The sequence below is a fragment of the Equus asinus genome, chromosome 2 (genome assembly GCF_041296235.1).
Source record: "Equus asinus isolate D_3611 breed Donkey chromosome 2, EquAss-T2T_v2, whole genome shotgun sequence".
NCBI lineage: Eukaryota > Metazoa > Chordata > Mammalia > Perissodactyla > Equidae > Equus > Equus asinus.
This window is the reverse complement of record NC_091791.1, coordinates 103275421-103289229: the sequence shown is the minus strand read 5'-3', so window position 1 is coordinate 103289229 and position 13809 is coordinate 103275421. Positions and strand designations below refer to the sequence as shown.

General features: G+C 41.3%; 1 protein-coding gene across 17 annotated transcripts in view; it reads left to right on the top strand.

Moving 5' to 3' along the window:
• The window catches only part of AGBL1 (AGBL carboxypeptidase 1), an 806151-nt gene that overhangs the window by 178992 nt on the left and 613350 nt on the right, over positions 1–13809 (top strand). For all 17 annotated transcript variants that reach the window (XR_011497368.1, XR_011497363.1, XR_011497373.1 and 14 more), the window contains one exon: positions 9034–9187. Coding sequence is in view for 12 of the 17 variants with exons in the window: in XM_070495693.1 (XP_070351794.1) it covers positions 9034–9187 (154 nt within the window). In the remaining 5 variants the exon portion in view is untranslated. The remainder of the gene's footprint in view (positions 1–9033; positions 9188–13809) is intronic.

The following is a 13809-nucleotide window of genomic DNA, read 5'->3' as shown; positions in this document are numbered from 1 at the left end:
TTCAAACTGATATCTTCCAGATGCTTGCCAGGAACTCTGCTGGATAATTGTCCAAATTATGGTATTAAAATAAAGCTGAAAGAAAGAAATACAATATTATTGCAATTATGAATCAAGCGAAGGAGTTCTATTTTAATCATCCATATCAAGCTATCAAGAATTGTAATGATTGTTAAAGTGTTGTTAGGAATACTTGTTAAAGTATTTGGGTTATGTTATGGATTGCCCCTAGGTAGCCAGTAGTATTGGTTGAAAATGGAGCCCCAAGAGAGTTTCTGATGGACATTTTAGAGGGTAGGAAAATGAGATCTCACTGAGAATTATAACTGTATGAGTTGGCAAGAGACAAGAAAAGTGATCATAAGTTGATTCCATATGTTGGGAGAGCTTAAGGCTCTTAAAGGGTAGAACAGGGTTTTTCACCAGACATATATGTACCTTCTGTGGTAGATGCTACCACCATTGTCCGTAGATATGAAATGGAGTGTAGTGTAGGGCAAGAAAGGGAGAGAGAGAGAGAAAGAAAGAAGAGAGAATTAGAATGCAATATGCACAATCTCTTATAAAGGGCTCAGAACAAATGAAGAGTTTAAAACACGTCAGTTGAGAAATGTTGACTCACATGGTAGATCAAGGATGCAATGAGCTAGTCATAAATCAGTGCTGTCAGGTAATCAATAGACAGAGCCTTATCCTTGTCTGGGCCTAAACAAAGGACGGGCACCGATAAAAGGTCCTGATGTTAAGGAGGTGAACGTGAAAGGCCATTTTAAAGGAGCCAAGATGTGCATGAAGGGTGAAGTCGTTGATCACAAGGACCCCTGACTTCCAAGGTCTTGAGCACAATGTAAGAAGAAGTTTTGGAGTCAGACAGGCCTGGATTTGAGTCTGAGCTCTGTGTCTTCTTGCTGTGTAGCCATAGGCAAGCTATTTAACTTCTCAGCACCTCGTTTTTCTCATTTTCTGTAAAACGGGAAACATAAAAGCAGTTACCACATGGGTTGTTATGAAGATTAAGTATGTGACATGGATTTGATACATGGAAAGTGTCAGCCGAGTGTCTATATCTAGTGAAAAAAAACTAGATGGTAAGCAGTAGAGCATTTACTCTCTTTTCTGTGATGATGTGTGATCGTTTTCTCCATTTGACTCATTGGAAAATGCTCATTCCATAATTTATGGTAAAATAAAAATTAGGTGAAAAATCCGCATAGGAGCCAGCCTGGTGGCATAACGGTTAAGCTTGCATACTCTGCTTTGGTGGCCCCTCGTCCATGGGTTTGGATCCTGTGCATGGACCGAGAGTCACTTGTCAAGCCATGCTGTGGCAGGCATCCCACATATAAAATAGAGGAAGATGGGCACAGGTGTTAGCTCAGGACCAATGTCCCTCAGCAAAAAGAGGAAGATTGGCAGCGGATGTTAGCTCAGGGTGAATCTTCCTCAAAAAAAAAAAAAAAAAGGGGGGACTGGCCTGGTGGTGCAGTGGTTAAGTTCCCATGTTCTGCTTCTCAGTGGCCCGGGGTTCACCGGTTCGGATCCCAGGTGCGGACATGGCACCACTTGGCAAAAGCCATGCTGTGGTAGGCATCCCACATATAACGTAGAGGAAGATGGGCATGGATGTTAGCTCAGGGCCAGGCTTCCTCAGCAAAAAAGAGGTGGACTGGAAGTAGTTAGCTCAGGGCTAATCTTTCTCAAGAAAAAGTAAAAGAAAAAAGAAAAAATCCACATAAAGGACCAAAAGGAAATAAATGCAAAGGCTACTGATGGGGTTGTCTTAGGATGGTTGATTATAATATTTTTCCCTTTACTCTCTTTTCCAAATCATCAGCAATATAACTTCACTTATTTTTCATGGAAAAAGGATATTAAAATAATCTTTTCTTTCTAATCGGCAAATATGTGGGTAGACACCTAGAGACTAATCATTTCTCTCACTTCTTAAATAAGTCCGTTTAATGTAGGGAGAATGGTATTGGCAGACGGGGGCAGTTGAGAAAGCTCTTTAGAACCCGCTTACAGCACATCCTGTTGCTTTTATTTGGCTTAAAGGTGTCATTTGTTCTTCTCTAGAGATGAGAAGCCTTCGATTCTCGGATGAGTGTTTTAAGTGATGTCTGACAACTAGGGAGCACACAAATAAAACAAGCCATCTCCTTAGGGGTGAGCTTTCTTGTGAATGAGGGGGACAGAGAGTGCAACAGTTTGGGGGCTAACAATAAGAAATGAACCATTTTGAGAGCATAGTGCTTCTCACGTTATCAGTAGCCATCAGCAGGGTAACCTGCTGAGGTCAAGTGATGTCTTTTATGGAAGTTTTAAGGGAATAGCTGATAAAGGAGAGGGGTGGAAGACTCCTGTGGAGAGGCACCCATGAGGCTGCAGGATAAGTTATCAGCCTGGTATCTTTCACGGGTCGGTAGGATTTTCTTTTAAGAAGACAGCCGCTCTGGGGGTTTCAATAATTGCCGTGAACTCATTCCCATGTTTATAGAGAAACTCACCCCCGTGGCTTCTGCAGGGCTGTAATTACAGCTGGTTGTTGGCACACGCGTTCAGAAGCCCTGCTTCTCTCATCTGTGATCCCAACAATACCCAATTAGACATGGCCTTGCTGGACCTGCGATGGGAGCATTCACCTCAAAATCGTTTTCAGGAGAACAATACAAAGCCATTTTTGCAAAAGGACATCCAACAGAAGTTTATAATTGGTTTACCTCTGGGAGTCTTCTGTTTGACTGGAGCCAGAATAATGCCCTCTGAGTAGAGGTGTTACATATTTGGAGCAGGTGGAATGGGGCAGAGATTTCATTGAGGGGTGGAGGGCTATGGTTGCGTGAATAATTACAGTTTACAGAAAATGAGCTGAAGTTCAAAGATATTAGGGAGTTGTTGAGCTGTAATTTTATTAATCATAAAAGATGTAATAATAATAATAAAGAATTAACAGAGAACTCATAGGAGAAGAAAACTTTCAAACTTCGCTTCCTCTTGCCTTTGTGGTTAGGGAGAATGTTAAGGTGACACTGTTTTGAAGGACAAGTTTCATGGGCACAATGGTACTTTTGTGGACTTTTTCTCTTGTAGTTAATTATGCTTGATGACTTTCTTAGACAAACCTCCTCAAACCTGCTTCCCATATCTGATTTATGAAATCGAGATTTTATGATTTTTTTTAAGATTTGGCATCAGACACCAAAGAGCTGTGGCCTATTTGTTATTTGTAACTTTGTGACATCACTGAATGATGGCCAGTGCTTTTCTTGAGAAGGCTTTCCAGCGCCTGCCCCGCCTCTGCTGTAAGAAGTCTTGTAGCCATCATAAAATGTGAAACAGCTTTGATGTCAAAACAACAGCAACAACAAACAAACAAAATTCATAGAAACAATTCAGCAAAGACAGTGTCCCAAAGCATATCCTATAGCACTCCAGTGTCTTGAGATCTTTAGAGAAAACAATTTAACCATCATGTAAATTCACAAAACGCTGTGTGCCAGATTTTCTTCTAAGAGTTCACAATGCATATTGGTGTATAAACGCATCTGAAAGGTTCTGCTGCCATGAAAACCTTTTCATTTTCTTTAACTCCCCATGTTCCAAGTGCTTGGGCTATGAATTTCCTGCCCCTCCACCTCCCTCTCCACACTCCAGCACTTAGTAACATCCTGCAGAATACATTTGGGGCAATGCTGTAGGAAACAGTATCACTTTCCCAGTTTGGGGGCCTGGGATCTTGATAGCAATTGTGAAGCAGGGTCCCCTCAGTCTGGATTTCAATAATAAATAACATCAGGTACAGCTTTCACCTAGAAATTTACGAAAGTGATTAAAGTAATTTGTTTGTGATCACAGAGAGTGTCATCTAAATCCAGGACTATCTTATTTCTCTTAACTGAGGTGCTGGAATCTGTTTTTACCAGGCTGGCTGAGACATGGCTGACATTCTGTGGGGGACATTTCCATTCTCGTCCTGTGCCATCTCTCCTGGGACACCAGATATGCCCTTCCTCTATCAGAGCTTAATTACGCTGATTTAATATTGATTTTCTTTTTAATACATGAATTTCTTTCATGAGCTGCTTTTGGGAGGATGTTTTTCTATTCCCTAATGGTTTTATTTTTGCTGTTTATAACACCATTTTTACTTAAATCTAATTTCAGTTAATTGTCGTCAGAAAATGTGCTTTCTACAATTTCTGTTTTTTTATTGAAAATTTAGTGAATTTCTTCATAGCCCTGTATATGATTAGTTTTTGTTATAGTTCCGTGGATGTTTGAGAAGAAAAAATAAAGGATGTTTTCTGTAAAGGCACAGTTTGACATATATCTATAAAAAACAATATTGTTCAAATTTTACTCTATATCCTTATTTTTGTGTGATTGATTTACTCAAGACTGAAGTGCTGTCTGAACGTCTCCCACTCCTAGAACAATTTTTCCCTCTGCCACTTTTGCATTGTATATTTCAATCCTATGTTACTTGATTCTTAAGATTTATGAGTTTTATATGTTCGTTGTGAATTGTGCCCTTTATCAAAATAAGACTTTTAAGTCCCATTTAATGCACTTGGTCTTGAGTATGACTTTGTCATATATTACTATTGCTGTGCTTGCTTTAATTTATGTTTGCTCATCCTTTTAGTTTCAATATTTCTCTTTTAAAATATTTTACTGGAGGCAAACAAAATAGAGATGATTTAGGAGTGTTTTTCATACATATCATGATTTTCTTTTCTTCTCTTTAAAAGTATCTGTTATATACAATAGGCAGTGGGATTTTAAAAAACTAATCTGAAAGTTTTTGTCATTTAATAAGGCTGTTTAACCTGCTTATATTTAAAACAATTTTTGGTGTTACTTCCGTCATTTTGGTTTTATGCTGTTTTCCATGCTTCATTGCTTTTCTCTCTCCCTGTCTCTTTCTGTCTCTCTCTCCGCCTCTCTCTCTTTCTTATGCAACATGGATCGATCATATTTTCTTTGATATTTTTCCTCAGTGTTCCTAATTCTGCTAGTGTTTCCCTTTTAGTTCTTGCAAAAGCATATTTGAAACTCTATTTCCCCATCAATAATAACAGCTAAAATTGAATGATTCTCATGTGCCAGGCACTTTTCATGTACAGTATATGGCAAAATTATAGCAACCATTGAATGAGGTAGGTAATGCTATTTTTATGTATGCTTTAAAGATGAGAAAACTGAGTCACAAAGAGGTTAAGTACAGAATTTACATAATGTTTCCAGAATCCACAGCCAAATTTGAACCCAGGCAATTTGACTCAAGTGCTTGCCTCTTTGTCGTCTTGCTATACTGCCTTTCCATTTTCAAGAATTAAGTAATATTTCTAAGTCCATTTAAACTGAAAAAAATATTTTCTTACTTTATTCCTCCCTTACATATCTCTTTTTAATTTCGTTTTAGAACTAGATGATGACATTAAAATTTGATAATATGTATTTTATCCCTAGAGAATTATTTTTTACATTTACATTATGTAGTAACCATGTTTTCAGTAGTCATTTAGACTTAAACCCTGTTTAACTGTACTGTCCTTTTATATTGTTCTTTAGTTGGATTTTTGGGCAGTGAAGTATGTCTTCAAGTTATTATTTTCAATAAAGATAAGGTTATATGTTTTCTGAGCTCTTGCATATCTGAGCGTGTAAGCTACATTTGGTCATGACCAAAAACTTGTCTGGTTATAGGTTTACTGGATTATAATCCTTTCTACTTTCAAACTCTCAGCAGTATTCCATTTCTTCTGGCATCCAGTATTGTAGAAGGAAGTACGACCCAAGAATGATTCTTTGCGTATACATATGTGTACATGTACAGGTTTATGTATACACACACACTCACACTTTTTAAAAATAGCCTTAATTGTAGGGTGTGACCCCCATTCTGCTCAATAAGGAGCAGTGCTGTTGGGTTTAGATTGGCAGTCAATCACACAAGATTAGTCTTTACACAACCAAATTTACGCATCCTTGAGAAAGGATACACGGCAAGTAACAACACAGCATCCGTGGAAGGGGCTTACGAAGGTCTTGAGGCTCCCAGGCACAGCTTCCTTTGTCCTCGTCCCTCTTCACTGGGGAAGTATGTGGTCATGAGTGATGAAGCTGAGTGGGCAAGGACCGTCTCAGCCTGGGAAAGCCATCAGCCCTGGGGTTTCTTCAGCTTTCATACTTGGCTAGCTATGTAAGCCCTTTGGTTGTGTGTGTACAATTAGTTAGCCACCTTGTCTCCTCAGGGGAAGGAGACTCCCACCCAATTTCCAGTTCAGGCGCATCTCCTCAATGCCTCGTACTTATCACTCAGTGAACAATCCCAAGAATGAAGTACAAAGGTTTGGTCAGATACACGGGCCTCAGCCGAATTCTCATTTATTTTGAATCTGAGTTTATTTCTTACCTTGGTGTGGAGGGCAGAAAAATGGCCCCCAAAGATGTTCACATCATAATCTCTGGAACCTGCGAAGATGCTGCTTTACATGGCACAGGGACTCTGCCGATATGATCCAGTTAAGGATCTTGAGTTGGGGAGATTATTCTAGATTGTCAAGTTGGGTCCAATGTAATGGTAAGGGTCCTTATAAGTGAAAGAATGAAACAGAAGAGTCAGAGCCAGAGAAGGAAATGTGACCATGGAAGTAGAGGCGGGAGTGATATGATTGCTTGCTTTGAAGGTGGAAGATGGCACCAGGAGACAAGGAGTGCAGGTGACCTCTAAAAGCTGGAAAAGGCAAGGAAACGAGTTATCTTTTGGAGCCTCCAGAAGGAATATGATCCTGTGAATACCTTGATTTTTGCCCAGTAAGACTCATTTTGGACTTTCGACCTCCAGAACTGTAAGATAATAAATTTGTGTTGCCTTAACCCACTAAATTTGTAGCATTTTGTTACAACAGCAATAGAAAAATAATACACGACAAAAGAGAATGTGACAAGAGTCTTCATAGTGTCTCAAAGAGGGAAGGGCAAAGCTGGGATATTTATTGAGACTTTAAGGTCTTGTTCAAAGGCAGGTATATTAATGTGGGGGCTTGATTAGCATTGGGTAAGGATCATGATATAATGGTTTAATATTCGTGGGCGCTGTAAGGCAAGAATCTAGAGGAGAGGGGTTAAAGGGATTTGATCAAAGAGCCAGTTGATGCTTTCTGTTGAATAGTTCATGAAATGTTTCTGGAATGAGCAATAACTTTATTTATAATTTTTATTTTTCTGGGAAGAGTTTCCTATAATAGTAAAGTTATGTTGTTGCAGACAGGGAATAATAAAGTTATGTTAATGTAGGCAGTTGACTGTGTTGGGGTAGATGATTAGGGGTCTCAATTGTAAAGAGGATATGACTCAAGGTTAAATTTTCAGGTATCCCTGAGGCTAGAGGAGAGGCCACAGAATCATTTGTAATCTTTTCTTTCCTTGGAACTTGTTTTTTTCCTTACAACTCAAATGTTTCAGTAGAGTACAGGTAGATTTTGGTCTATTTCTACCCAAATGCTGGGATTTTTACGTAGTCTAGGAAATTCTTTTTCTTGTTTCCTGGTGTATTTGTTTTCTATTGCTGCTGTAACAAGTTATCACAAACTCAGTGGCTTAACCAATAAAAGCTTTTCGTCTTACAGCTCTTTAAAAGTTTGACATGGGTCTCACTGGGCAGAAATCAAGGTGTTGGGGCTGAGTTCTTTCTGGAGTCTCTTGAAGGCATCTCTTCCAACTTTGCTGGAACCTGCATTCCTTGGCTTTTGGCCCTCTTCCTCCATCTTCAAAGCCAGCAATGGCAGGCTGAGTCCTTCTCATGTTGCCATCTCTCTGGTTCTCTGCTGTTGGGAAAAGTTCTCTGCTTTTAAGAGCTTGTGATTAGATTGGCCCAAACTATATAATGCAAGATAATCTCCCCATCTCAAGTAGACCTTAATCTTAAACCTTTATGCAAAGTCCTGTAAGGTAACATATTTACAGGTTCTGAAGATCAGGGCATGGATACCTTTGGGGGAGCCATTATTCTGCCTACTATTTCTATAGCAAATCCTTTTCACATGTAAACACTGCCTCTACCTTTTGAGGGCACTACTCCCCTTTTCATAATATATTTTATGACTATTTTATAAATATATTCATAGGATTCATGTTTGTTTGTTTCATTTATCTAGCAGACTTGTTATTTGTCAAAGAACAAGCTGGGCAGTTTCTCCTTAGCCCTGTTAATACCTAGTTGATTGCATTGAAAGCTTTAGATCTTCAGCTGGAAGGATAATTTTGGGGCACTGATGTTCTCGTGTTGGAGAGGGGCAGCTTCTGTCTCTCTGGTTACTGAGGTCAGCGTGTCACCCTTGTCAGGGTATGAAGTGAGGGTGGGATGGAATCTCTGAACCTCTTTATGACCCATCTCACTGTTTGAGTTATCAAAATATCTTCAGAGGTCTTAAAGATTGTTGACCAAGAGTCCTAGTTTCAATGGTTACCCCATTTTTGTATCTTTCTGTGTTTTAAACGAGTGTTAAATGGCAAGGTAGAGTAGGAAAAGTCGATTGCTACTAGTTAGTTGTTCTCTTTGCTGAGAGTTCACCCTGGATCAATTGCTTTCCATTTTCCTTCCATATGCTTACAAGTCTCCTGACATTGCTTGGTCCTAATGTGCTATGTGTTACTGAAGCTCTCTGTCTCGTGTTTCTGAGCACCCTGGGTATGCCCTCTCTTCCTGGTAGCCACATTGTTTGTATGCTGCAGTGATGGGAAGGATGCTGTATGCCCCTCCCTCTTGCTTGCAGTGCAAGTATAAAACAGATATTCTACTATGCAGACATGTGGGAATGATGCTTACTGTTCAGCTTTATTGAACTTCTCCTAGATGGTAGGAAGAACCTCCTTTATAATCACTTACTGCCCAATATTGCGTAGATTAGCTTAGCTAAATACTTCTATGCTACATAGAGTCACATGAATATAAGCTTTGTTGCTGTTTTCTGTTGCTTATTATCAAAAACATTAATAATATACACTTCTGCTTCATCTCTGCTCCAGACTCACCTTGACATCCTGGAAAAAAGCGTGAACCCCAAGCAGGTCTACTTCCGGCAAGAGGTTCTGTGCCAGACGCTAGGAGGGAATTCGTGTCCATTGGTGACCATCACGGCCATGCCTGAGTCTAAGAGTGCTGATCATGTAGAGCAGTTCCGTGAGTAAAACAAGGAGCCTCTTTTCTGAAGATCTGGTGGCGAGGGGGTGTTCTCACTGTGTTGTTGGAAGCACTCTGTTGCTTTGAGATCAGAAGCTCCACAAAGAGTTGGGGACTGGTCTATCTTTATAGAAAGACACCCCCAACTCTTCTTGGTGTGAGACAAAGGGTAAATACTAGTGTTGCTCTGTTGTTGAAGGGAGAAAAAATAAATTGCAAACCATCAGGGAGGTGAAAGACTCGTTGGGATTGAGAGCAGTTTACTAATGACAGTCACTTCCTCTCCTAAAACAAAACCAGGGCTCTGAATCACACTTCCAGCCTCTAACCCAGGGACTATTCTCGCCGTGCTTACTTCCATTATCCGACTCCCACAGTCAGTAAAGGTTTGTAGAGGAAGGAAGTTGAGTTTTGGAGCCCCGGCTGAAGAATCCCCTTGATAACCTGAAGACCTTTCCAATCTGAAGGACTGATGGTGTGGAGGAGGTTCTAGTCAAGAACCAGAAAATCACACCAACACACACACAGGCACACACACACACAAGCCGTTTGAATGTTAGAACCTGAGCACAGATGTGACTTACCTGTAATCAACCAGCTTTTGAAGTTGGCTTCTGATGTAATTTTAGACCTTAGGTAGGCGAGAAAAACCAAACAGAAGGAGGAATGCTCTGCAATACAGAAAAGTTTGGGAGATGAAAGAAGAGACTGGGGAATAAAAATCCAGCTCATTCCTCCGCAGAAGATGCAGCCTTATCTGATGAAGTGCTAACTGGGTTCAGGTGACTCTTGGTGGATGCGAAATGTGATTTCTCACACCCCATCAGCATCTGACAATGGATGCTTAACAGCCTGGCTAATCAACAGCTGATGATCCCATCTGAATGAATGAGGCCCTAAAATGCTTTAATGAATAATAAGGGATTTTCCAAAAATTCTCTTATGAGTTTTATGCGTTTAAGAGCAATTTCTGTAACAGTCACGGAGTCCTGCACTCACAGATGAGCAGTTCTTGGAAGGCGGAGACAGTAATCCTTCCAGTGCAATGTTCACTGAACAATTATTTATTTAAGAAAGTGGCTCTGTGTAAGTCTGTGTTTTGCAGGTGCACTTTCTAAATAGGAGCTGAGCAGAACCCGATGCATAATTACGGCATGGAGCTACCTTGGCTGTTGCATTTTTGTTTATGCTAACGTTGATGCTTTTATTGATGTTGTAACTACTGAGATCATTCTTCCTTTAAGGAGAAGACTTGAAACATGGTAAAGGCCCCTATGCAATTTGGCACTTGGAATAGTTGAGTTAACGAAAAGAGAGAAAAGATCTCCTAGCACACCCTTCTATGAATCACAGGAGGCTGGTTTCTGCTTGCTCTGTAAGATTAGTAATACTAAATGTACGCTCTCATGTAGCATTACTGTTTCCTCTCTTCAATGTGTGCTAATATGTCAGCTGTTGTCCATCTCAAGAGGTGTCCTGGGCGGGCATGGAGAGGGCCCATATATTGGTGAGATGAACGCTGTTTATTTTCTTTTTGGCATAATAAACTTGCAAGTGATGGTCATTGAGCTGAATCCTGAGGAAACCAGGGCTCTGCCCTAGGAGAAGGGACTATTTAGGGTCATCTTCATAAGTGTGCCAACTGTACAGCATGCAGATCCCACGCTTAGAAGGGCCGTGCACTTTGGTTAATGCTCTTCTGTCACCATCTTGAAATTCTTTTTTATTTTTTTTGAGGAAGACTAGCCCTGAGCTAACTACTGCCAGTCCTCCTCTTTTTGCTGAGGAAGCCTGGCCCTGAGCTAACATCCCTGCCCATCTTCCTCTGCTTTATATGTGGGATGCCTACCACAGCATGGAGTTTGCCAAGCGGTGCCATGTCTGCTCCCGGGATCCGAACTGGTGAACACTGGGCCGCTGAGAAGCGGAACGTGTGAACTTAACTGCTGCGCCACCAGGCCGGCCCCTTGAAATTCTTGAAAAGGTTTCGAACAAGGGACCCTGTATTTTCATTTTGCAACGTGCCCGGCAAATTGCATAGCTGGTCCTGGGACTAATCTAAGGTCATAGAGCTAAAAAGCGACACAGGCTAGCACCCTTCCCAAGATACCCTCCTCTATTTCCAAGTCATGCAAGAAGAGTTCCAACCTATTTCACCTTCACACTGAAACTCTTACTTGTATGGATTATGTAGCTGATTGGCATCTTTCATAATGGGGGTTGAATTTAAGACTCTCCATTTTACAGATGAGGGAAGTAGGGCTCAGGAAGTTAAATACTACGGTCCATGGTGGTGCCGATTTCTGATTTTGTTACTCTATTCCAGAGTCCATACACACAAGAAATGTGCAACAGACGCGTCAGAACAGGTGTTCAGTCTCACCATTCAGGCTCCACTCCATGAGCCAGAGCTTTCCCTCCTCTCTGTCCTATGTCCTCACATTATTAGAAGCTAGCTTCGCTGCTAAAGCAACTCACCCTAAATTGACCACAAATAAATGTATTACCGTCTTCCTGCTCACAATGAATTTTATTTTCCTTTTCTAAGGCAATGGAAGCATTTTCATGGTGGATGTTTCAGACATTGTGGCAAGAAGGAAGGGGGAGAGGAGATTCATACCCTTCAGATTCCAGCACAGAGCTGAGATTGCATGGCCTGGGCCGCAGTGCTGGGAGCATAATCTCAGACGGGCGACAGCATAAAAAATTTGCGCTGCAGGTTGCAATACACATATACGTAAACACATGCCATTGCTGTGTTTCTAAAAGAAAAAAACCCAAAACATAGCACAATACAGACACCATCTAATCTCCAAAATGCAGTTAACCAGGGCTGTAAATCAGAAATAAAACCATTTAACTTCCTTTAAACCACAAAATGTGATGCATTGTTTTAGGAGGAAAAAATAGCAAATGAGCCAGCAGCCCAAGACTCTCCTTCTCCAGACCTCCCTCCAGGTGGGCTTCGATGTCTTACCTGTTTCCTCCCTCCCAAGGACTAGGAGGGAGGGTGTGCAGTTGTATTTAGCGGTGATTTGGCTCGTTTCTGGGTCAGTGGCTGCCACTTACCTCTCAAAGGGAGGTATTTGTGCACTGAAAGACTTTCTTTCCACTGTGTAGGATTATCACTTCAGTCATATTTTAGAAACCCAAGAAATAAGAGAATGGCTATGGGGCGTAGGGAGAAGGCCCCGCTCGAGACCAGTTCCCCTGGTGGTCTGGCCCAAAGTCTTGGACCTGGAGATTATTCAGGACAATTTATTGATTGCTTTTAGTCCTTCCCAGGGTCTGGGCTCCAGAGAGTCTCCTAGAAGGCTTAATTTGGTTTGATTTATTTTTCAAAAGCATTTTTTTAATAAAAACGATATATTCTTGCAAGCATTTAGCCTTACTTTCTTGATAAATATCTTTTCAGTTCAGTAGACGCCAGATTTACCTGGTGTGTATTTTATCGCTATCTGGAGAATTGGGGACAGGGGCCTTCTCATAATGCTCCCAAGAGAGAAGACTTGCTACTTTACAAACCTTGAGATGTGGGCCCTCAGAGCCGAGATGCTGCCGGATCTCCAAAAGCAAAGTCACTCTCTGCCCTTTTCAGTGGGACAGTGAACAGGGAAGTTGTCTGAGAAACTGTCACTGAAGCTGTTATGGAAGAGACAGGCTTGAGGAGAAATCGGTGATGAAAGGAGCTGTTACAAAAGGATAAACAGCTCATTCTAGCCTCAGAGACTCTTAGTGGATGAGGCATTGGGGAACCGGAAAGTCCAGGCTCTTCCTACCTGGGAGGATTCTGGATGTCAAAGGAGCCCTGGATGTTTGGGGTTTGTAGAGCAGAGAGTGAGTGAGGAGGAGTGAGCAGGATTCAAGAGAGTGGGACAAAGGCCCCAAGAGGATGGAACTGAAGGGATCAGAGGAGCAGGTCTGGGGATAGGTTTGGTAGGCAAGATCAAGCCAGGAAATTGTTTCCAGTGCTTTCTGAGACTAGTCGCCATTGGTTAATGGTGTTCTGGCATAATTATACTCAGCCTCATTAAATCCTTTAACACATTATATGTTAATAGGTACTTTGATTAGCAGATCCTTTGAATATGCAACTTCCAGGAAGAGAGTTGAAAAGTTGTATTTTCTTTAGTTTGTGTATGCTTCAGGAACAGGGGCGTGTGTGTGTGTGTGTGTGTGTGTGTGTGTGGGTGTGTGTGTGTGGTGTCTGCTTTCTGCTTGCAGAAGTGCTGCCTCTCCTGTCACAAGCCTTCGATACTTGTCATTATCTCTGTCTTTCAAATGGCGAAGTTAAGGCTCACCTAAGGTAAATAACCAGCCCAAGGCCACCAGAGTAGTAAGTTGTGCTCAAGGAGGAGCGCCCAGGTCTCTGTCCCACAGTCCGGGATATCGTCCTCCTTTAGGCTCTGTCGTCACTGGGAAAGTCCCCAGAAATGCACGCGATCCAAACACGCTGCTTATTCAAGACCACCATCGTTTTGTTAACTTTTCCATTTTCTCCACACTTTCCCCATAACCTCATATTCCCAGTTACCATTGCAGCCCAGAGAAAGTTGGTTTTTGGTTTAGGGAGCTACATCTCTATGACAGATGCTTCATTTTTCTCAGGAGCTTTATTGCCA